The following is a 25,352-nucleotide window of genomic DNA, read 5'->3' as shown; positions in this document are numbered from 1 at the left end:
TGGGTTTGTTTATGCATGTTTACCATACAAGATCCCGCACTTAAACATAGTTAAAATGTACTTCATGTAAATAGAATAGCACTTTACTGTGTATGTGTGTCTGCCGTACTAGATCCAGCACCCTCCTGCACTAAACAGCTCTCAAAAAAAATTTAAGTGAACATTATTTCATAGAATGGCACTGCATAAACAGCACCTTAAATTACATAATCCCTGTCTGTTAACTGTTGTGTTTCTTTCATAAAATTTGTTGTTGAAAATTGTGCCGTCTCTTAAATTGTGTTGTATCGTATCCAATTTCAATGTTTAGCTGTGTTACCTTGTACTTTGATGACCTGATGGGGGACTACAGATGTGAGATAGCCTTTGGGCTAATTCTGGCATATTTACATTGCTGAAAAGCTAAGATGTCCATTAATATGCACGGTCCCTTTTAAATAAAAAACAAACAAAAAAAACACAAACAAATACAACTGAAGTGGGTGACAGACAGCTTCAGTTATGCGCAGTCTAGTAGGGCATAGTAAGGAGAAACTGAGAAAAGACAGGGGCCCATGAAGAACACAAGACTACTGTGGTGTGTTCGACAGAGAGGACCCAAAAGCAACGCTCAGGATGAACAGGAAAAAAGGGGTTGGGGGAGTGGAGGTGAGGTAGAGGCGGATGCCGGGGAAACAAGGGCACAGGGAACCGAGGAAACTGACAAGGGAGCGGGGGGGCACTGGGGACAGAAGAAGAAAGGAGGCACGGGAGAACTGACGGAGGTTGGTGGAGGAGTGTGGTGGCAGACTGACTGGCTGGGCACGGGGAAGAGCCGGGAGGACGCCATGGAGGAGGTCCAAGGGGAGAGGGCAGGGTGGCGAGCTCACAACGGAGGATGGAGGTGAGTGAACCTGGAGGGAAAACAGACAGAGTTAGACACAGGGAAAACCAAGAACAGGGGAAACAGAGATGACAGAGTACACAAGCGCTTGAGAGATAAAGTGGCACCAGGTTAGGAGCAACGACGATCAAGCAGCGATTGTGTGGCGAACCGGGGTTGAAGTTCAGAGATGAGGCTGATTGCTGGCAGGTGTGGCAGGCAGAGGAGGTGGCTGACGAGGTGCAGGTGCAGACTGTCAGCTGGGCTCAGGAGCAGAGAGAGAGGGAGGGAGAGCACACACAGGGAGAGAGGAGGAGACACAAACAGGCAGGCCAAAACAGGAGGGGAAAACAGAATCACAACAAAAAAAGGAGAAATAAACAGAACACTCACCGTCAGCTGGGCTGCCAATGATTCAAGTTGGGACATTATTGTAAGAGCAAAAAAACACGTGCAGGGGGAAGGCAGAGAGGGGAGAAGGGTAAAGTAGACAAAGCTGGAGAGATAACTGAATAAACCAAAATAAATTAAGTATCAAAAATCGGCACAGAAAATAAAATCCGGGAAGTAGCAGAGTTAGGTTATTGAAAAAAGGATCCTGAATGAATATTGTGTTGTTCTGCATAAGAATAATTTGACATTGTGAACAGTACCATTCAAACTGGGTGTTCGAGTGATCCCTTGAAAAAACAGAAAGTGCACCTAAAAGGCTGACTTATGGTTGAGAGCTGAGGGGAAAAAGTTCCTCCTTTCATATTAAGAGGCAATATATATTTATAGGTTAAAATATAAACACCAAAGCTCTGAGAGGCAGACACCGCAACATAAGAGGCCCTCTGCACAACTCATATCAAACCAACAGTGAAATAAGTAAATAAAGTGCGGAAAGAGGTGTCCAGCACAGGGATAAGTGATAATGTTGGGGTGGGAGTGTAATGTAGCCCATATTAATGCTTTAAATGTTGCCTAAGTAGAAAACTAGATAGTCGTGTAGGTTGTTAAAGTATGAATAAATGATTGACGTTGTATGTTAAAGTTCTTAAAAGTCTTCTTAGAGGTGTTGTGTTTGCGTTTTTTGTCGTGCTTTCATATGACAAAGGAAAAATATTAACAGTCTGAAAGCAACAAAATATGTATCAGACCAATATAACATCTAAATGATAGCTTAACTAATGAATACAATACATAACAAACTAGAAACAACATAATTGTCCAATATATTAAGACATAAATAAATGTAATGTGGACTAGTGTGAGTGTGAAAAACGATTTTGATGTAGCTATTAGGCCTACTGATACTACACTATATCTAGCTAGGCTGCGTGTAGTATTGAGCTCTGAAGGCAGCCCACACTTAAATGAAGGATATTAGATTAAAAAGTTCTCTCTTCTGCCGCTCTTGTGGGTTGTTGGTTTAGAATATGGTCGGTGGTGTAACAAAGGATCTGTTTTTCCCCCCCTGATTCAAAACAGATGATCCAGGTGTGGAAGTTTTGAGAGTTGAAGGTCTGCTCACAGTGAGAGACACGGGGCCAGAGGTACAGAGTGGGAGGGGTGTATAGGACAGAGAGGCTGTGTGGTGCGTCTGCGCAGCGGACAGAGCTGTAGTGTGAATGAGCGTGGAGCAGTTCAGTAAATGTTAAAAGTTTTTCTAACCCTAAATTTCTGCAGGAATAAGCTTTTGATCTGTGAGTTGTGTGATTGTAGTAAAAAAATAACAGTGTGAATAAGGAGAGGTGTGAGCTTGAATTAAATTTTGAGACAGACAAGACTATGGATTGAATTTTAGACTTTATCTTATTGTTTTATGTATTTACAAAGTAGCGTAATAGGTGCTACAGAGAACCAAAGATAATAATTAGGCTATAAAAAACTTTCAGTAGTTAAGAAACAGGAAAAGACTGTTAGTGCTGAAGTTAGTGAATTAAAGATGAGCAATAAGAGCCGTTGTGGTGAAGGGTTAGCAGGAAAGGTTTTAACAGATAAAAGTTACCAAGATGAATACAAGCATTAGAACATGAACATTTACTGAATTAAGGAAACATGGTAAAAATATAAGTTAGATGTAGGACAAGTTAAATCAGCACAGCACGTCCATATTAACTAGGAATTAGGCTGCCATATCAAAAACAATATCTTTTGAAGCAGCATGCTATAAAAGGGATCAGAATTGAGTTATCACTTCCATTGTAAAATACTGCGACACCTGTTAAAACCTTCTAAATTCAAAGTTTCCAAACAGGCAGTGCTTGCTCACAGCGGCTGCGCAATGGCCGCCCCACGAGACACACAGCAGATGAAATGGCCAAAGGATGGAGCGGTGACAGTTCATTTATGCTGTGTATTATTGGATGTACTGACTAACTATCAGTGAATTACTTCAGGTACTTAAAAACCTGAGGATTCTCAGTTCTGAAGCATTTCCATTCCTGTCCCAGTCCACGCACAGTGAGCTGCCCTGTGCACTGAATGTTGAAAAATGATGCTGCCTACAGTTTTGTAGTTTTTGTCACTTGTTTAACTATCATTAAAGATTTATCTTTGGTCAGTCATGATCACTTCATCAGTCTGTTTATTCAGAGCCAAGTTCATCAGTGTCTGCTGGATCTTGCACTGCCATTCAGCTCAGTAGCACTGGTGGTATCATATTTTTTGACATCAATCATAGTACATAATATACAGTATAGTCTTGTTATAGTTTTTCATCAGAATCAGCTTTATTGCCAAGTAGGTTCACACGTACAAGCTGTTTGCTTTGGTGTTTTGGTGCTAAATAATAAACATACGTATGAAAGAGATTTATCAGGTTTTACTTAAAAACAAGAGATGTTGTTTCTGTGCGATACGTAGTGAGAATGCACGACAGTCAGAGGGGCTTCAAACTAAATTTTGATTAGGGCCCCTGAAGGTCTAGGGCTGGCTCTGTTGGTGGTTTTGCTGCAATATTCTCCCGGTCATTCAAGCGAACCACCGTGCTTCATCAAGAGGTGGCACACAGACTCCCCAGAACTTCCACAACAAGGTGGAACTTCCATAATCGTGCTGTTAACACACTGTGTGAGCACGAGGATGACCTCCTACAGTGTTTCCAGACCATCAGAGACTCAGAGAGGCTTTGTGAGAATGCTGGAAGATGATAATTTCTGCTTTTTACCATGCCACACATGGACCTGCTGTTTAACCAGCTGCAGAAGAAAAACGGCGACTCCACATCACAGGAATCATCCAGAGGTTCACCAACAGCATGCAAACAATCTGCTAAATAATTATTTATCACTGGCTGAGAAAATACTTATTATGAGAAAATTTTAAACAGTCTGTAAAAAGATAAATGTGCATGGCTGAACACACAAGAGCAACTCATAAATATACATAAAAAACTCAACATTTTAAAGAATAGGAAGTCCAGTTAGGATGATAATGTACATACATCTTATCAAACACAGTACACAATGACAGACTCAATTTAGGTCTCCAGTTGGTTAGTTTCTGAAACAGTAATTGTGTTTTGGATCAGGGAGTCCATTCCTTCTCTGCATGGAGAATACAGTGGATCTGTGCAGCAGCAGCAGCGCACAAAGAAACAGAGGACAGTAGGACAAGGAGAACAACAGCAGTGGGCTCCAGAGGTCAACTGTAACAGAGTTCATAGGCAGAGACACTGAAGTGTTCACATGTGGTTATTTCCCACTCCTGATATTAAGCAGGAAGCTGTCTTTGCTTGTCACAAAAGAACATGCTCACCTTGTAAGAGGATACTAATTACATTATCTGACTGAGAGATGTGGAAATTTAATTCTGCTGTTTACTATGTGTACTGCCCTGTTTAAAAAAAAAAAGACCAACTGTTTTGAGTCATGCCAAAGAGCGGTCCTCTGTCACCGAGCTCCTCATCAGGGTCACTCTGTTGCGAGTAGACTTGTTCCCGGAACGCACCATAAAGTTCTCAGGAAGCCACAGTGGAAACCCACCCCATGGTGAACAAGGCCAAGCTCCATACAGAACTTTCCCTGATCTATCTAAACAAAGACTTCAAGGCTGACTCTGTCCCAGTTTTTCATGGAGAACAACCTTCTCATCCCCACACATGACAAACACCAGAATCAGAGAGGTGCTTCTCCTCTTTAAAGAGGGTCGAGACCTTCCTGAGGAACACCATGACACGGGATTGCCTGAATGCTCTGGCTATGCTCTCTGTGGAGAAAAAATGATCAGAATCATTCCTGACTTAGGGCAATTGAGAGGTTTTCCACTCAGAAAGACAGAAGAGCACAACTCCTGTGCAAAAAAGATGTTCTCCTGACCTAATTTTTCTTTGTAGTTAACCCAAGCATAACACATCAGACTGCATACTAAAGAGAAATCTGATCTATTTATTTTGTTACATTATGAACAGCCCAAGTCACCAACTTGGGATCAGATTGTTGATATAGGTTAGCCAAAAACTACGACTTATGCTGCGGACAAGAAACTGGGGATCTCCGATCTTCCGTACAGGACGTGAATGCATCATGTGTTCAGCGGAAGCGGAGCAGCATCAGGATCAGGATGGGAAGCTAGCAGCTGGTCAGCTTCTCTGCATTAACAGCAGCGTTCCTGTGGAGCTCGATGACAGGTGGGTAACACACCATCACCCTGTACGCTGTGTGTAGTCTCACTGTGACCGATCATCTCTGAATCTGAGATGAGAAATTGAATGTGTGGTGTGTGTTGTGCGGCTCCATGGCCATGATGCAGCGCTACAGGTGCACACAGGCTGCCTGCACACACACACGGCCTTCACAGATCACTGTCGCTGCAGACAGATGGTCAGTAGCCTAGAAGAGGCAGCGTCTCCGGATGTCCTCTGACGGGCTGCTGCAGCAGAGGATGGAGACATGCAGCGTCAGATTTATCTCATATGTCGCGAGCGCGACAAAACATTCCCAAGAGAAAAATCTATTATTTCAGGCGCAGATTTAATTGCCACTGTTGTGCTCGCACAATATCATGGCTCACAAATTCAACAAGTGAGAGTTGTACAGACAGCTGCGAGCCAGACCAGCAACATTCCCAGTTGTGGTATCCTCTGTGACATTCACGCTACCTGAACCAGGAGCTGTGGAGTCATCTCCAGCTGCTGTCGGGCAACATTATAATACAGTCAGAAACATGCATGGGTGTCATTTCCACTGGGGACGCTGGGGAAATGTACCCACCACTTTTTGAAAGCATTTGTTAAAAATGTTCTGAACAATAGCTTGCTACAAGAAATGTTAATTAACAAATGTAAGTGCTATGAGAAGGTTTTTTTTTTTTTTTGGCGCAATAAGAAAACATGCAATGCAATGTCAGTATAGTAAAAAACAGATCTGCATTGTCCCAAAAATCCCAACAAATTACTGATTACTGCATTATATTCCATTGTATTTTCATTTTCTGAATTGTCACCTGCCACCTGAATAAATTGGTGCAGAAAATGTCTCCAGAACGCAGAAAATAAATGCTCAAAATCTTCTGGGGGAGAAACCCCAGATCCCTCAATCATATATTTCATCAATGAATATTTCTTTTAAATAGTATTAAAATATCTTGTAGTATTGTTCTCGTGACCCCAATATTCTGCATTCTAACGTCTCATGTAAGTGTTTTGTGACAACTCCAATGTGAGCCCTTAAATGTCCCCACCAGTTTTCAACACAACGTGACGTCCTTGTAAACATGCAAAACATGCAGATAACAACATAAATCACACAAGGTAATATAGCCTACATGTAGCCAACAAGAGAACACATGAATTATGATTTTGTTTAGTTTTTTTTACAATTATTGTATTATAGTGAAAATAATGAAAATAATGCTTAGTGTAAATGAATGTAAGTCAATGGGTAAAAAGTTATTTACATAAAGCTTAGTATGTGTTAGTTTAATTTGCTAATCTTACTAATGTAATTGTTTGCCTTGTTGTTTACATGGACACACAAAGAAGATTATGTTGGTTGGATTGGTCTCTGAAGCCAATTTACTGCTTTATGACAACTGTAAGGGGGGTGATTTCTTTTTTTTTTTTAACTTTCTGAAAATTCTATTAAATCTTAAAGTTATGCATAATAAATGCCGTGACTGCTTTGAGTAATAGGTGGGGGTGACATCTTGGCAGTGTTTGTGACCTCTGGATAGATAATATGACTTACTGTGCGGTTAACTGTTCAAACAGGAAACTAATGACCTGCCAGGAACCTCGCCATGTCTTCTTTGGGAGGCAGCAAAAGCAGTCATGAGAGGTAAAATAATCTCCTATTCATCATACAAAAAAAAGAAAGAGAGATCTTGTGAATTACAGCTAGAACAAAAAATAAAAACATTAGAAACTACCCTTGCTGCCTCCCCACAGGAACACATGCTGAATGATCTGAGAAAATCAAAACTTGAATTAAATGAAATTATTAATAAAAAGACCCAATTTCAGTTGCAAAGACTACGCTTGGAGAACTTTGAACATGGCAATAGATCCGGCAGATTCTTAGCCAGCCAATTGAAATTGAATAAAGAAAAAATAACTATTTCTTCCTTAAAGGACTCAGCTGGGAATCTGACTTATAACCCAGAAGAAATCAACAATGCATTCAGAGATTATTATAAAAACTTATATACATCACAAATTGACCCATCTAGCTCTAACATCGATGCATTTCTGAACAATATAGATTTGCCAAGTTTAGATGATGAACAGATCAGGGCTCTGGATTCACCTGTTTCAATGGCTGAACTCCAGGAAGCTCTCTTACATATGCCGAATAATAAAGCCCCTGGGCCAGATGGTTTTCCCGCTGAACTCTATAAGGAATTCTGGGAAATACTTGCGCCCACATTCTATAGGATGGTTATGCAAATTAGGGGTACTTGCATGTTGCCTCCAACAATGAATTCTGCTAATATCAGCCTGCTCCTTAAACCAGACAAAGACCCCACACTCCCGTCCAGTTATCGCCCAATATCACTTATTAACGCAGATCTTAAAATCATCTGCAAAACCCTAGCAAGAAGGCTAGAGAAGGTCACTCCTGGTATAATACACTCTGACCAAACAGGATTTATTAAGGGTAGGCACTCCACCAACAATACACGCAGGCTACTTAACGTAATAGACTATGCCACTATTCATAACCTGGAAACTATAGTTGTTTCTTTAGATGCAGAGAAAGCATTTGACAGAGTAAATTGGAAATTTCTATTCGCTACTTTATATAAATTTGGATTTGGAAACTCTTTCATAGATTGGATTAAAATCTTATACAGTTCCCCAAGAGCTTCTGTCAAAACAAATGATCATACTTCTCCATGCTTTAGTCTCCAGAGGGGTACCAGGCAGGGTTGCCCACTCTCTCCCTCGCTATTTGCTATTTTTATAGAACCACTAGCAGCTGCGATCAGACAAAATAATAATATTAAAGGAATTCAAACAGAAAATATACACCATAAGATAAGCCTTTATGCAGATGATGTATTACTTTTCCTCCTAAACTCACAAACTTCTCTTTCTGAGACAATCACACTTATAGATAAATTCTCATCCATCTCAGACTACTCCATTAACTGGAGTAAATCCATAGTTTTACCTGTAAAGTGTGATTTCCAGAGTATATCTACCACACCGCTAAAGTCTGGGAATATTAAATATCTGGGTGTCAATATTTCTTCCAGGCTGTCAGAACTGACATGGCTAAACTACACGCCTTTACTTAAATCTATAGAGGATGACCTTGTACGGTGGACATCATTACCTATATCACTCATGGGAAGAGTCTCCACCATAAAAATGATGGTCCTACCTAAAATCAATTATCTGTTTTCAATGTTACCCACCAAACCCTCTGCTGTCTGGTTTAAATCACTGGACTCAAACATCTCAAAATTTTTGTGGAAAAATAAACCCCCACGAATCAGTCTAAAAACTATGCAAAAAGCAAAAGACTGTGGTGGTTTAGAACTGCCAAATTTTTATCATTACTTCCTGTCTAATAGACTACAATATATCTCAAAATGGATCAATCAGAGCCCCCTGGACCACTCATGGATGGACATAGAACAAACCTTCTGTAATGAAATTAAAATTTCCGATATGCCATTCATCAGTTCCAGCATCAAACGTCATACCTGCTTTAAAAGCATTAACATAAGCACTTCCTTGGCAGCTTGGTGGGAACTTCTCAAAATATCTGGGTCTTCACCTATCCCATGCAGATTTACCCCAATCTGGAATAATCCTGACATCCTGCAAAATAAGAAAACACTAAATTCCCCACTGTGGTATGACAAAGGGATAAGACATCTAGAGCATGTAATGCAAGGCAGTAACTTTATTCCATTCCAGGATCTAGTGGCACAATATGGAATTAGCCATAATAGATTTCTGGAATTTCAACAGTTTAAATCCATAATTCAGGCTAGATTTAAGGATAAAATAATGGACTTAGATTTACCTCCAATGATAACAGACTTTCTTAAACTCTCGCCTCCAAAACTGTTATCAAAAGTATACATGTTACTGTTAAAAACAGATAGTTCAATCTCTCTCCCATTCTTAAAATGGGAAACAGATCTATCCATTAGTCCAGACCAAAACTTTTGGATGCAGATATGTTTAAATACCTTTAGAATGACTACAAATCCCAATCTACAACTTATACAGTATAAAACTCTCCATAGAACACACTATACTGGACAAAGGATGTTCAGAATGGGTCTTATGCAGTCAAACATCTGCCGGAACTGCTCAGGTAACATATCTGATAGTTACATGCATGCTATGTGGCAATGTACACCTGTTCAAAAGTTCTGGCAGAAGATATGTGAAGACCTATCGATATGGCTAAGTTACCCCGTCCCAGTTTCCCCATCACTCTGCGTGCTGGGGGACCTAAGTGACATTAGTATAGAGGTTGACACATCATACATGCTTCTCACTGCCTTATGCATCGCCAAGAAAACTATCCTCATGAACTGGAAGGCCAAAAAGAATATAAGTATCACCCAATATCGGAATCACCTTATAGATCACATTAGCATGGAGAAAATGTCTGCTGTAAAAAAAAACAAATTGACACAATTCCAATCTCTCTGGTCCCCCTTGATCAACTTTATCACTTAATGGGGGTGGGTGTGTACTGCCTTGCTGGTCAGGGTCCCGTACGGCTGGTAGGTGTGTCTGGGGGTGGGTTGATTCTTAGATGCATTGCGGTGCGGGCGTGGGGGACTTTTTCTAATTTTAAATGTTGGTTGATGGCATGGTGTTGGCGGGGGGCGGTGATGCGGCGCTGGGGTTGCCTAGGGCGCGGGCTTGACGGGGGGACCGGTGTTTGCCCTGTATTCGGCGTGCCGCTGCTGCGGGGTGGGTAGCCACTCTGCTTAGGTGTCACGAGATTGTTGGTATCGGTGCGCGGGTGGTGATTTTGACTCGCGCGCTGTGCGGATGTGGTGGCGCTCGGTGCTTGGCTGCCTCCCTGTGTGTCCTGTGTGGGTCCGGGTTGGGGGGAGGGGGCGGGCGGCGGGCATGGCGGTGGAGGTTGGTGGGGGGGGATGCTTGTGGTGGGTTTCGGTCTGGTGGTGAACGTGTGGCGTGGGTCACGGTGTAGCCGTGGGTGGGGTCTGTGGTCTCTCTGGCTGCGGGGGGGATGGGGGCGGTTTGCGCCGGCTGGCATCTCTCCTGCGCAGCGCATTACTTGGCTGTTGTGTGCCGCTAGTTAGATTGGTAGCGGGGTAGTGTTGATTGGCTCATCTGTAGGTCATTATTGGCTTGCGTGCTTGTCGGGGGTTGGGGGCATCGGGTGCGGGCCGGGACTGGGCTGGTGTGCGGCTCTGTCCTGTGTGCATGCTGTGCATCCTGATAATTGCATTTCGGTTCTCTAAGGGGTCTGGCGACTGGTTGTTGGAGGGGTGGGGGACCGGGAAGAAGGGGTTGACGGGGTGGGTTGGGGGTGCGGGCTGGTCCTTTTTGAGCTGGTTGGGGGGTGTCTCCTCTGGATTTTAGTGCCCGGACTGGATGCTTGGTGGTTGTGCCGGGATCCTGTGTATGGAGGGATTGTGCTTTGGGGTGTGTCGATGGTTGCTTGCAGTCGCGTCGCGGCCCTCTGGAGTGTGGTCGTGTTGAGTCCTAGGGGCTATTTGCATCTGCTGACTCCCTAGGGCTGAGGGGCTGTTGCTGCTGTCGCGGGGTGATTGCTGTCTCTTTTCTTTGGGGACGGTGGGGGTTTGTGTGTGGGATGCTTCGCTGCTAGGGAGGGAAGGGAGCGGGGGTGGGGGTCTTCTGGCCTGACCTGGCCTGTGTGGCATTGCCTCCTGGGTGTGGGCCGACCTTCGGATCTGGGCTGTTGGGCCCTTCTGTCCTTGGGTGGGGTCCTTGCTGCCCCGGACCTGCTCCCTTGGGGGCTGGTGGTGCTCGGAGTGCTGCTGATTGTGGGGGAGCGGTGAGGTGAGGGGTTAGCAGTGGGGCTGCCGGAGGGGCCCCGGCGAGGACGGGGGATTGTTGGACTTTGGGTTGGGGCTGCACTGACCTGCCTCTGGAGTGTGTGGGGGTCTGGGGCACGGGGCTTTGGAGCCTCTGGGTCTGGGGCGGGTCTGCGCGCTGGGGGGGCTGGGCCCCCCTGGGCCCGTCCTGGGGATGGGCGGGGTTGTCACTGACTCTGGGGTGCTACCGGTGCTAGAGGGGCTCTTGCTATAAGCCCTGGGCTGGAGGGACCTGGCGTCCTCCTGCTTAGGGGGGTGGGGGACGGGACTGAATAAATGATGGGGCCAGTCAGGAATCTGGTCTTCTAGCCTCCCTATGACCTCCTTCACCTTTCCTCCTTTGGTCATGTCTCACAACATACACCCTTAGGATCCTGGGGGACGGGCAGCCTGCAGGGCGTTTGGGGGGTGGGGCTGCTTTATTGCGGCCTCGCACTTCTTCCTCCCTCACTGCCTGCCCTCAATTTTAATTACACATTAGACACAGAGGGCTTGGGGGGTGGGAGGGGCACGATGGGAGGCTCCACTACCTGACAGTTGTGGGGTGCCTGTGTCACAACTACCCTCCAATTTTAGTTGCACCTTAGTTACCACACACCTTATCTTCACTCCACCATACAACACTTCACAATCCATGACATGCATCCAACACAAAACAATACATTTACAGAGGCAGGCAGAGGGGTTGAAGGAGTGGGAGAGATTCTCATTGGCCTCGTGTCCTACCCCTGGAGCCCCGGGCGTTGGGGGTGCTGTGGGGTTGGTGGCGGCCTTGCCTGATCTGGGGTGGGCTGGGGGGGTCGGGGCTCCCCTGGCGTGGGGGCCCGCCCTTGGCCTAGGGTTCTGCGGACTCGGGCTTGTGGCCTTTGCTCATTTCTGGGCGGGTGGTGTGTCCCTGGGCCTGGGGGCCCGTTGTCTCCTCTCCTCGCCTGGGCCCTCTTCGGCAGAGGTGAGGCTCCCGCTGCTTCCCCCTGCCAGCTCTCTCACGGTGGGGGCATTCGGGAGTCTCTGGGGCGCATGACCGGTGCTGTCGGGGTAGGTTTTGGTGCTCCTCCTTGGGGGTGCTTGACTGGGGGGGCTGGGCCCCTGTCCGGGGATGAATCGGCCTCGGGGGCTGCTGTCACTGGCTGCACTGTAGGGAGGGATGCCTCTGGCTGGGCTGGGGGACCGTTGGCCTGGTTCTCCCGCGTTATCGCTCCCTGGCGGTAGCGAGCTTCCCGGCACGGCTTTCTGCTGTTCTTCCTTGGGGCGGGGTACAGCTTCCCCCTGGACATGCGGTCTGGGGTCCTTTGCGCTTTGGGGGGTCGCAGGGTGTCCTGGCTTCTGGGGGTGGGGGTCTGCGGTGGGATTGTGGGACGATTATCGATGCATCTTGATGTATTATACTTTTTCCCTGGGCAGGGTCTCTGGATGGCTGCTGGGCGTTTAGTTTGTGCGTTGGAGTCCGGGGGAGGCATCTCCTCGTTGGCTTGGAGGGACCTGTTTGCGTTCCTGTTTTGCTTCGTTGGCCTCGGATCCGTGCTTGCCCATTTCTCTGTCGGCCAGTTGTTGGACCCCTCTGGATACTGAGGTATATAGTTAGTTTTCGGGATGTGCAGTGTGGGTGCGGGGCAGGGCTGTGCTCCGGTTTGTTCTGGGTTTGTGCCTGGAGTTCTCGGCCCTTGATGGATGGGTGGGTTGTTGGTGGCATGCAGCTGAGCTAGTTGATTTTGCCTCGTTGCTGGTTTGGCTGGTGTTGCATGGCGGCCGGGGGCGCGCTGGGCATGGGGGATGTCGGCTGGCGCCGGCGGCCTTAGTTTTTTCCGGCAGTTGGGGGGACGGTGGACTTTTATTGGCGGGTGCACGGTGACCTGTGCGGCGCGTTTGCTGCCGGGCTGGGGCTTGCTGCTGGTGTCTCTCTCCGCTGGCTTTCGCTGTCGTGTTGTTCCGTTTGCTCTCTCTCATTTGCCCGACCTCGCACGCGGGATTCGCGGGGGGCTGCTGGGCATGGGTGTCGCCGTGCTCGCGCAGTGTGCGCGTTGGGCTCGTCACTTGTGCATTGGTGTTGATGATTGCGTGGCATTTGGGCATTGTGGTTGTTTGCTGCGCGGCGGTGGGGTGCTGGATGGGGGAGGCCACTGGTCTATGTTGTGTCTGCGACGTGGTCGGTCCGGGCGCTGCTCTTCCTCTTTTGCGTTCCGTCGGCATTACGTTGTCAACTGGCATTTGGGTCGGGGTCTTCTGCGTTTGCATCGCGGTGCATCTGGGAGTCTTTGTTTTTTTTGATTTGATTTATTCTTTTTCTTTCTTCCACCCCTATTGGCTACTGGGGTTCTTGCCTGCCTGTTACAGTCGTGGCGTCCCACTCTCTCTAACAACTACATTCTTTAACAGGCTTATGCGCACACACATGTACATACACACACATACAGACACATTCACCCACACGCACACAGACACACACAGACACAAACAAACTTAGGTTGTCCCTGGTAGAATTATTCCTGATGCCTTTCTTTCAGTTACTTATTTAAATTAATTATTATTCCAGCTCTCGTGGCTGTGTTGTGTTGCTTATTTAGTGTGTGTGACTGTTTCTTGTTTTCATTGTTCTCTTAGTTGTCTTAATATGTCATTAATATGTCAGCTGTTTATTGCTGCTGTTCGGCTGGTTTTCTTTTACTATTATTATTATTTTTATTGTTTTTTTTGTTTGTGTTTGTTTGTTGTTGTTTTTCTCCTCCCCAAGCCCCCCTCTCTGTTCTCTTGCAGGTTTCGTTGCTTTCTGCAATTGGTGTTTCCCACAGCTTTTCCCTGTTGTCCCCACCCTCCATCCCCCTTTCCCCCTTCTCTTGCAGGTGTTGTCCTTTCTCTGTGCTGTCTGTTTGTGCCCCCCCATCCCCGTGTCTGCCCCCCTGTCCGGCCCGGTGACAAATCAATACATAATTAAATAAATAATAAAACAGACAAAGGAGTATTTTAATACTCTCTTGTTAAAGTAAAATCTGTCTGGCACAATATGGTATCCAGGTCATTATACTCTATACCAGGCTGCTGGGCAGGACAGGTTTAAAAAATAAAATAAAATAAAATAAAAATAAAAAAAATAAAAAAATAAACTGGTATTGGCTCCCTTTATCTGGAGCTTTCAACCAAATCACACGTTCCTCATTGGCAGTTTGAGTTTGATCATTTGCCACGGAAATTTAGATGTTGAAACTTTCCATGATTTTGAGCACCTCTCATCCATTTTAACTTAACAGTTGACCTTGACAGTTCATTCTTGAACTTACCAAGTAGTAATCCTTAAGATTTCAGACCTGGTTAATTTAACATATGTGTGGATTGATACTACAGCACACAGCTACTTTGTCAGAAGTACAACAGAAGTGCAACTGTGCAGCCTGACATACTCACACAGTTTTAGTAGTCAGTCAGTACTGATATAAAATTAGTAACGCTGGATTACATGCTGCATCATTTCCTGTGAATCTATCCTGCCACAGACAATTTCAATCAAGCGCAGGAACGGTGGTTTCCACCACAGAGAATGACAATGGATTGTAACTTTTAAAAACAGCAATCGACAAAACAATGTCAACGTGCACTTACTTCTTCAACGGGGTATTATTTTAGATTTTTAAAAAATCAATTGTGATGGAGGGGGGTAATATTCCGAAAATTAACACAACACAATTTAGTTGGGTTTTTTTCTCGTCAATCTTTTCCAGTCATTGATAATACAAAAGTCAGTGCAGACAAAAGAGAAGACGTGGTGCTTTCAGACAGTTTATTCTTTATTCATTTATTTTTTGCAGATGGATGCTTCATCCAAGAAGGTCAAAGTGACTTAAACTACTTTAGTTATATACTTTGCATTTACTCTAACTGCAACTATGACTTGGAAACTTTTCAGATATTCTTTAGGATGTATTTTTCGAAAAAATGATGAGTCCCCCTAAGCTCCTATATCTGTCTTATTCCAACAAGGCCGCACACTTTAACGTGTCTAATTCAAACCTCAGCGGGCTCATGAATATTTTAAAGATGCCTCTGCTAAGAAAAAAAAAGAAAAGAAAAAAAAAAAAAAAAAAAACTGTTCAAACAGGCTGTCCAAGAAGTATGTGCTCCAGTGACTAACCACCATGTTTAATTAATTAGGAAGTGTTGGGAATTAGGGTTGAATGGCATCAATAATTAAATTAAATAGTTTTATAATAATTATTATTACTATTATTTAATAATTAATAATACAATTGAGGGGCGGTGCGGTGGTTAGCACTGTTGATTCAAACCCCGAGTGCCCTGGCCTTTCTGGGTTTGCATGTTCTCCCTGTGTCTGCGTAGGTTTTCTCCGGGTGCTCCGGGACTTTAAATTGTCCTTAGGTGTGAGCGTGAGTGGTTGTTTGTCTATGTGTGGCCCTGCGATGTCCAGGGTGTACCCTGCCTTTCGCCTGATGTCAGCTGGGATTGGCTCCAGCCCCCCCACGACCCTGTACGCAGGATAAGTGGTTGACGATGGATGGATAATACAATTGAACTTGTGTTAAATTCACCTTGGGGCACCACTGTAAAGGAGAGAAAACTGATAGCCAGTACCTAGCCAATTTATCTAGTGTCATAAAGTATTCTAAACTAAACCATCAATTTGGGACTGACTAATAACTCACTTAATAATTGTATCCAAAATTACCATCAATAGCTAGAAGGTTGAAGGATTGGCGGTACTAAATAGAAGAGGTTGGCAATATTCACTTGTACCTAACATTAAAGACACCAGCAGGTATATGCCCAAGAATATTTTAAAAAGATAAACAAAAGCCAAAACACACGAATGAAAAACTCTGTGTCTGTGTAACATCAATTTTGCTTTGGTGACTTGGTGCTTAATAAACATAAACCTATATAAATATAAAAATATGAAACTGACAGAATATACAAAATATAAAAGAATAAGGACAAAGTGCAATATGGAAGTTATTTACATGTGCATAAGATTTGTATGTGCAAACATTTACAGTGTAAAAAGGGTTGGGGGGAGGTTGATTTATTGATTTTCAGTATAACACATAACAACACATGTACATAAGGATTCACAGCCTTTGCCATGACACTCACAATTGAGCTCAGGTGCATCCTGTTTCCTCTGATCATTCTTGAGATGTTTCTACAATTTGATTGGAATCCACCTGTGGTCAATTCAGTTGATTGGACATGGTTTGGAAAGACAAACACCTGTCTATATAAGGTCCCACAGTTAACGGTGCATGTCAGAGCATAAAGCAAGTCATGAAGTCCAAGGAATTGTCTGTAGACCTCCAAGACAGGACTGTATCGAGGCACAGATCTGGGGAAGGGTACAAAAAAATTTCTGCAGCATTAAAGTTCCCAATGAGCACAGTGACCTCCATCATCCATAAATAGAATTAGTTTGGAACCACCAGGACTCTTCCTAGAGCAATCTGGGAAGAAAGGCCTTAGTCAGGGAGGTGACCAAGAACCCGATGATTATTCTGCAGCACTCAGGCAGGCCTGTATGGTATGTATGGAGTGGCCAGACGGAAGCCACTCCTCAGTAAAAGGCACATGACAGCCCACCTGGATTTTACCAAAAGCACCTGAAGGACTGTCAGACCATGAGAAACAAAATTCTCTGGTCAGATGAAACAAAGATTAAACTCTTTGGCCTGAATGGAAAGCGTCATGACTGGAGGAAACCAGGCACTGCTCAACACCTGGCCAATCCCATCCCTACAGTGAAGCATGGTGGTGGCAGCATCATGCTGTGGGGATGTTTTTCAGGGGCAGGAACTGGGAGACTAATCAGGATCGAGGGAAAGATGAATGCAGCAATGTACAGACATCCTTGATGAAAACCTGCTCCAGTGCGCTCTGGACCTCAGAATGGGACGAAGGTTCATCTTCCAACAGGAAAATGACCATAAGCACACAGCTGAGATAACAAAGGAGTGGCTGCAGGACATCTCTGTGTTGTCCTTGAGTGGCCCAGCCAGAGCCCAGACTAAAACCTGATTGAACATCTCTGGAGAGATCTGAAAATGGCTGTGCACCGACGCTCCCTATCCAACCTGAGGTTCTGCAAAGAAGATGTGTGCCAAGCTTGTAGCATCATACTCAAAAAGATTTGAGGCTGTAAGTGGTGCCAAAGGTGCTTCAACAAAGTATTGAGCAAAGGCTGTGAATACTTGTAAATCTGCAAAGATTTCAAACAAACTTCTTTCACTTTGTCATTATGAAGTATTATTTGTAGAATTTTGAGGAAAATAATGAATTTCATCAATTTTAGAATAAGGCTTTGGAAAAACTGAAGCGCTGCATACTTTCCGGATGCACTGTATCTACGTTTGTCAGTGCCTGGTGAAAAAATCCTTCAGTTTTGATTGTGTTGATTGATGTATGTTTGGATTAGATAAGGACACAGAAAAGTGCGAACTAGTGTGTGAGCACATTGATAAAGTCTGTTACACTCTAATTGTCCCAAGTTAGTTTCTGGGTGTAAAGTTTTGTGACGTTGTTGTACTATGACTACTCACACATGCCTTTGGGCTCACAGGTTCATCAGCTTTTATAGCCATACCCAATTTATGCAATTCATACTGTTTAGGACTACATTATTTAGAAATATTATGGGAAATATTTGTTACGGAATCCAGATCTCTTAACATAACTGCATAATTACAGTTGTAAAAGTTGAGGCTCTCGCGGTTCAAAAAACTATTTTTTGGTAAAAGTTGGTAAATTCAGATCTTAGCCCATTTATTGCTTTGGACCTCTGCTATCAATATACCTCCATATGCAGTTTCTACTATTAAAACTAAGCTTGTTAATAAAAGACTCATTGTTGGCAAACCATAAAGTTGTAACATTATTTATATTAGTCTAACAAAACTATATTGACATGGAGGCTAGCTTACTTTAACCTAATCAACCATTTAGCTATAATATTCTTGGGTTATATGTGGTAATAACTGGCAAATGAATTGCACAGCTATCAGAGCTTACTAGCTAATCACAGCTCCATTTAGTAGCAGTTAGCATTTACTTTAGCAACAAGTAAAGCTAGCAGCCAGTAAATCACTGAGAGTTGAGGCAGAGCGGCTGGAGAACATCAGATAGAAAACCAGAATATAATAATAACCTAATATTTTTTCCATAAAATATGACCTATGATGTTGTTGTCCGGGTGGAAACAGTAGAGAGAGAGAGTTGTTATAGGGCTTAGAAACACTAACTATAGTGCCAGAAAAAGTTTTTGGCAATGGAAAGGACAAAAAGTTGTGAACATTTGTCATAAATCGGGAGAAATACCGCAAATGGAGAGAATTGTGACTCCAGGACGAAGCCTGGAGTGGGCAATGAAAAACAGGAGTCTCCCGGGAAAATCGGGAGGGTTGGCAAGTCATTCTGCCTAAGACCATATGCAGGTCATCACTTTCCATGAAAACTTAATCAGTTAATCATGCTTTAATTCTGCCCCTCTTCTCCTTTCCTCTCACCTGCATTAGACCCACTGAAATCCTCCTAAGCAGAAAACCACAGAAGAACAACTGACAGGGACGAAGGATGGACTCCATCTCTATGATGGGTGGCAGCAGGAGCCCTGTGTTCCTCACAGCCTCTTCCTCCCACCAGCTACACCATGCCCAGGCCTGCTTCCTACCCAATGGCATGAAGAACGGAGTTGGAGATGCAGGGGCCGCCTGCCTGCCTGCCCAACCCACAGTGGCAATCCTGGGCTCAGGTGACTTCTCCAAGTGCCTGACTATCCGCCTGCTGCGGTGTGGCTTCCATGTAGTGGTGGGAAGCCGCCATCCTAAACAGGCAGCCCAGTCATTTCCCCATGTGGTGGATGTGACACACCATGAAGACGCTGTGAGGAAGGCCAGCATCGTGTTCCTGGCAATTCGTCGTGAGCACTACTCTGTCCTGTGGGACCTCAAGCATCTACTGGAAGGTAGATAAGAACACACACTCATACACACACTGAGAACACTAACTGTCCATTTCAGCTTTCAAATGCATCGCCATGCAACATAACAGCAGACCTGTTGTGTAACTGTGATGGAGTAGCTAACTAAAGGACATTTTAATTTATTCAAACTGATTTTTGTATTGCACTAAACAGGAAAGCAAAGGCTGACTGAAGGAAAGTAGGTAGGATCATGTGTATCTGTATGAGTTTTTAAAAAAGAAGACATAATTTAGTCTAGTGCCCTCCATGTGGGTCTTCCAGCTTGTGTGGTGCTACAAATGGTTCCGAACGCAGCAGCGCATCTGGTTATCGATCAGCCCAAAAGGACTCATGTCACTCCATTACTGAGTGACCTCCACTGGCTACCTGTGGCCTCCCGAATCAAATTCAAATCACTAATGCTAGCATATAGAGTGACTACTGGGTCTGCACCCATCTACCTAAACTCCATAATGCAAGCTTACATTCCTTCTCTGCCACTGCGCTCCTCCAACGAATGCCGCCTGGCTCTGCCATCCCTATTGTAGTGGCAACTTTTAAAACTTCTTTTGCCACTATCGCAGGACATAAAGTTTCTGACCCGTGCTTTCCAAAGAGGGCAAAACTGTATAATCCATTGAGTCAAGGAGGCAGATGTAATAAGAAAAAAAATATCCCGTTTTATTACATTTACAAAATAAACGTCTCAAGGCAGAGTCCTAAATCCTATGTGTTCTATCAAACGTACTTACACACAGGTATCTTCAAAATTTCCTATTGCTTTACATGACGGTCAGAAAACTTTTCTCCATGTCCTGCTTGGCTGACCCTTTTTTCCCGCAGCACGTGCCAATAGGTGCTCTCACCTCATTTTTACTACACTTAGCTGCATTTTATGGCACTTGAATAGCTCTGAGTTAACAGGACAAACTAATGGAGGACAGTTACACATATTAATTCTCTAAATATACGCTAATGACATCTGTCTGAGACAAACATAAAATATTACCAAGTGAAACACATAAAGGAAAATTAATATTAATAATTAAAATCCAAAAGATTGACCACGTTTTCTTAATGGCTCTAACATTCCGGCCCCTAATTGTTCTTGTGGGCCACAAAACAATTACTCTTTCAAACATTCTTTAGAGCCATGAAACAACCATCTTCAAACAACTAACAAATAACGTATATTGTCCAATTATAATGTCCATATGATAGGCTAGTCCTTTTACCACACCAGGAACTCCTTTCAGCATGACCCACCGTTGGAGATCAGCCTTTACTGCTGTCTCTTGTGCTGCATGTAGAAGGGAGGCTACATGTCACCTTCAAGTAACACGCAGAGTTTGGTCACAGGTCGTAGTGCTAGTTTTCACCTTAGCCTGTCTGGATCCATCACCCAAGAGATTCGTGGGACCGATTCATCCACAATGAGGACAATATCATCTTCACTGATATTCCTTTTTAGATGGGACCATTTATGTCTCTGTTGTAACTCCGGTAAATACTCCATGGTCCAACATCTCCAAAATAAGTCTGCGGCTCTCCTTCCGCACCTTCAAAGTTTGTTCCATTATCAGAACATATCAGCTGGACCTGCCCTCTCCTAGCGATGAACCTCCGAAGCACGTGTCTGGAGGAGTCTATGTCCAAAGAACTTGCCACCTCCATATGCACAGCTCTCAATGTCAAACAAGTGAAAACTACACCATACCCCTTGATCATAGTCCTACCCCTTTTGATTTCAAAAGGACTGAAATAGTCCACGCCAACCGTTGTGAATGGCGGCTCATCAGGTACAACTCATTCACTGGGAAGGTCTGCCATGATCTAACTTTCTGTCTTTCCACGCTGGCGTCTGCAGATTACACATTGTGACAGGTTTTTCCGGACAGCTGCATGGGATCGTAATATCCAGTACTTCTGTCGTACTTTGAACAAGATGTGATTTCTGCCGCTGTGTCCGAGTTGCTCATGAACGGATCTGAGAATACGAGGGGTGATATGCAGGTCTTTGGCCAAGATCGCAGGGGGTTCAACTCCTCATGCATGGCTGATCTTTTCAACCTGCCACCTTTCTTAAATATGCCATCTTGCATGACTGGGGACAGCCGATAGTGTGTTCTACCTTTTGACACATCCTTTCCTTCCTGAAGCATGGCGATTTCTTTAGAGAACCTGTCTCTTTGACTGAAGCGAACTATCTCCAACTCTGCCTCTGCAACATCACTAACAGAGATGGGTAGAATGATGAATGATGCTTTAAAGTCTTTCATTTGTTTCTCTAGTTCTACCTTTCCATTTTGAGTCCGCTTGAGTGTTGCTGTCAAGTTTTTTCTCTTTTGAACAAGGAGCTTCAGAATGCACTTCAGTTTAAGGATCCAAGCAACGCCCCTTTTTAGTCGACGCCGGTTTGAATAATGATGAATAAGCAGGGAAGTGACATTTGTGCTCTCTTCAGCCATGAGTGCATAAACTGAAGCTTCTTTCATCTCTGGATCATTGCTGAGAGGCGTGTTGTGGCATGTTATGGTTTCTGGCATTTTCGGCCACTCAGTCTCTGGTTTTGTAATGAAGTCTGGACCTATGATCTAGGTCTTTGCCTTAAGAAAGGCATTCATGATGCACAGTCTGCAGGTTGGCAGCTGTGTTCACATACCTTCACTGAGAGATGATTGACCTCTCTCTGATTGCCGTAACCCGATTGGCAATGAACGTGTGGTATCTTGCATTCTCACACTCGAGATACTGAATGACTGACGTACTGTCGGTCCAAAAGACTGCAGCAGTGATCTCAAGTCAGGGTATAGTAGAGGTGAAGTTGAGCTGAAGGTTTCACGCGTCACTTCACCTCAAAACTAGCTAGGTGATGCAAGTTTGTCACCCACTGTTGCCACTGGCATGCCATGCATGTTTCGTTCTGCATAGCTCTTGCAGAATTTGCTTAAGTGGGAGGATGAGTGGAGCCAAAATCCCCAATGGATCATATATCCTCTCTGAACCTTAGTGTGTCAGACTCCACACACCACTGAACTCCTAAAGCTCTTTCAACAGGGAGACAATCCTTTTCCAAGTCAAGTTCCTTGACTTCTTTGGCCCTTTCAGCCTCATGCACAGATGCAAGCACAGCTCTGCTATTGGAAATCCACTTTGTGAGCTTGAAACCTCCTCAGTTCCGGAAATCATCTATGTAAAAGTTCTTCAGGAAAGTGTTTGTTCCTTCTGAGTTGAATTTTGCCTGGCTGTCCTTAGCACACTGCCGTAGTGCGTAGTTTTCAAAGCTTGGTGAAGAGGTTGCACCAAAGAAGTGAACAACCATCCTGTATTCTTTCAGTTCCAAATTGAGGCCACCTCAAAATCTCAGCATTTCAGTGTCTTTGGCAGGAACTCTGACTTGATGAAATATGCCTTTGATATCAGGCAAGAAGGCAATTGGCTCCTGCTGGAATCTTGTCGGCACGCCAAAAAATGAGCTAGTCAGATCTGGCCCTTGTAACAGTTTAGAGATGTGCCTTGCAAAGTGGCTGCATAATAGTACACCTGCAGCAGGTGAGAAGATTTTGAGCATTAAACTCCATGGCACTTTCTGCACCAATTTATGGAGTAAAATGGAATATAATTCACTAATCAGTAGCTTTTTTTCTTGGACAATGCACATTTGTTTCTTCTATATTTAAATTGCAGTGCATGTTTTTTTATTGTGCAAATAAACATTTCCCAAAGCTATCCAACGAAGGTTAAAGCTAAGGGCAACTGGACTTAGTTGAAGATACTGGAAGACTTCATCCAAAGGACTTCTCAGTTCTAAATGGACCTTACGACTGTAACGTCTGTCGTTACAGCAACCAGGAGCACTAAAGAACCAGCAGTATCGTCGATCCTGGCAAACGACCCCACTGAGGTTAAATAGCTGAGTTTCCCTACCAGTCAGTCAGAACTGAAGAAGTCCTTTGGATGAGGGATGAAACATCTTCCAGTATCTTCAACCAAGTCCAGTTGCCCTTGACTTTAACCTTCGTTGGATAACTATGACCTGGATGACTGAGAATCTTCACAGACATCTTTCTCAAAGCATTTTCATTTGTGATTTAACATTTCTTGTTCCAAGCTATTTTTCAGTACATACTTAACCAATTTATTTAACCAATGGTAACAGATTTATAACTTCTTATGTATGTGACTGGCACACAATGCTCACTAGTTTTTTTAAGAGCACACGTTTAACAAATGCAGTTAAAACAATGGCTATCCATCTGAGTATGTTGTAGAGTCTGTGCTCTCTGTTTGTTTGTCTGCTGTTACTGTCTTTCTCTACTGCAGTCAATTACAACCCAAACATTTTTGTGTGACTGTTTTCTTCCTTCCTCTACAACACTCCCTGTCTCTGCTAGGCCTACAGTAGCATCTTTCCTCCCAGCACTGGTAGCATACAAGAAGACCAGGGCTCTCTGTCCATACCAATTCCAGAAACATCTGTGAACATAGTAGCCTATAGAACATTGCAAAAAAAATTCTTACACACTGCTCTCAACATTGGAATACACATTAATAAAAACATTACTCACTAGCCTACTTAATTCTGCTCTCCTTGCCTTCACCTCGAATATTTCCACACAAGCACGGAACATACACCTCTGCTGTAAACACAGCGGCTTGCCCTACTTCTTTCTTTCTCTCACCCTGTATTAATCGACCCTGTTGACTTTCTCCATCAGCAGTGGGCTGTTTTATAAAGTGGACGAAATGACACAGCACTCGCGATTTCCGCCCGCGATTCTGTTTTCACCCGCGGGTGCATGGAGGAGGCTTGTTAATGAGGAAGCCAACCGAAACCAACATTGTACCCAGTTGCACCTGTACCAAAGTGTTCACTGTTGCCTTATCTTGTCCATGCTTGTGAAATATCCACCTTCTGAGTCTTAACATAACGTAATGGATGATCATTTGTCTCAGTGTTTCTCTGCAAAATGCTTAAATGGGTCGCCAAATATAGTTGGGCGCCCGTTCAATGTACCTCAAAGGCCACCCAAGTAAAGCTGATGTGTGGGAAACACTGATATTAATATCAATCTGACCGGCCCACCCTGAAACAAATAGTCCGGCCCCTCTGGCATATGCCAGAATTGCCAGGTGGCCAATCCGCCCCTGATCCAGCCTAAGACAGTCTTTACAGCATATGGGCCCTCGACCTCACTGTTGATAACCTTCCACGGCTCAAGTGCTTTTGGTACGTTTGTTCCTATTAACAAACTTCCTTTAAATAAGGCCATCTTTGCTGTGGAATATTTTGCTGTGGAATATTTTTTACTGAAATCTCCGCCTGTGAGAAGATGTTTGGGGGAGCTTCAAAAAGTTGTCCTCATCCAAACCACTGACTTCAAGCCCCTTGACAACATGTACTGATTGTCACTTCCTTTCCCATGGTGCGGAGCAGAATGTTGGCCCCTTTCCCTGTTACCTTTACAGCGTTCATCAGCTCCTCTGTACAAAAGGTTCCAGTACTGTCGGGATCTAGGAATGCATATGATTCCACTGTTATGTTGCTCCTCAGACACCTGACATTCACTGGCACGATTGACAGTGCACAGGCTACTTCCCCAGCCCCAGTGCAACCACAAGATTCACCATCCCTTGTAGGAGAAGAAACCGAAACTGAAACTGGTTGCTTGGCATTTTTGCTCTCACCAGCAGAGGGCGCAGGCTCTGCTTTGTTCAAGTGCAGAATGGTGGGATGTTTCTGAGAACATGTGCTTCTTTGTTGATAGCCCTTACTTAAATGTTCCTGTGACAGGCATCCAAAACCCAATCCCTTTGATTTGAGAAATTCAAGCTTTTTTTGTGAGGCTTCTGCTTAATGAGCTTGCAGCAATCCAGAATATGTCCTCCTTTGTGACAGAAAGTTTTCCACTTGTTGAGGAAATGTTTGCCTTCTTTACTTGCTCTGTGTGCCTTGAAACAGGTGTAACATCTATGGCAAAGATGTTGTTTCTCTCCTTGTTTTTAGGTTGTTCCCATCTCTGGATAAGGCAGGCTCTTGTATGTTGCCAAACA

At 44.2% G+C, this 25,352-nt stretch overlaps 1 protein-coding gene across 3 annotated transcripts in view; it reads left to right on the top strand.

The window, feature by feature from the left end:
• The first annotated feature begins 5,356 nt into the window (after window positions 1–5,356).
• The window catches only part of steap2 (STEAP family member 2, metalloreductase), a 29,612-nt gene continuing 9,616 nt past the window's right edge, over window positions 5,357–25,352 (top strand). The window contains exons 1-2 of one of the 3 annotated variants that reach the window (XM_038723579.1): window positions 5,357–5,477; window positions 18,853–19,301. In XM_038723579.1, the coding sequence (XP_038579507.1) occupies window positions 18,911–19,301 (391 nt within the window). In that variant the 5' untranslated portion in view covers window positions 5,357–5,477; window positions 18,853–18,910. Of the gene's footprint in view, window positions 5,478–17,222; window positions 17,480–18,852; window positions 19,302–25,352 lie in introns of those variants that run through there. The other 2 variants (XM_038723589.1, XM_038723598.1) reach the window with 2 other exon arrangements.

Source organism: Micropterus salmoides, unplaced genomic scaffold (genome assembly GCF_014851395.1).
Source record: "Micropterus salmoides isolate LMB-PRFRI ecotype aquatic unplaced genomic scaffold, ASM1485139v1 Ms_hic_scaffold_1, whole genome shotgun sequence".
NCBI lineage: Eukaryota > Metazoa > Chordata > Actinopteri > Centrarchiformes > Centrarchidae > Micropterus > Micropterus salmoides.
Note: the sequence above shows the minus strand (reverse complement) of the source record. Positions and strands in the feature narration are given on the sequence as shown.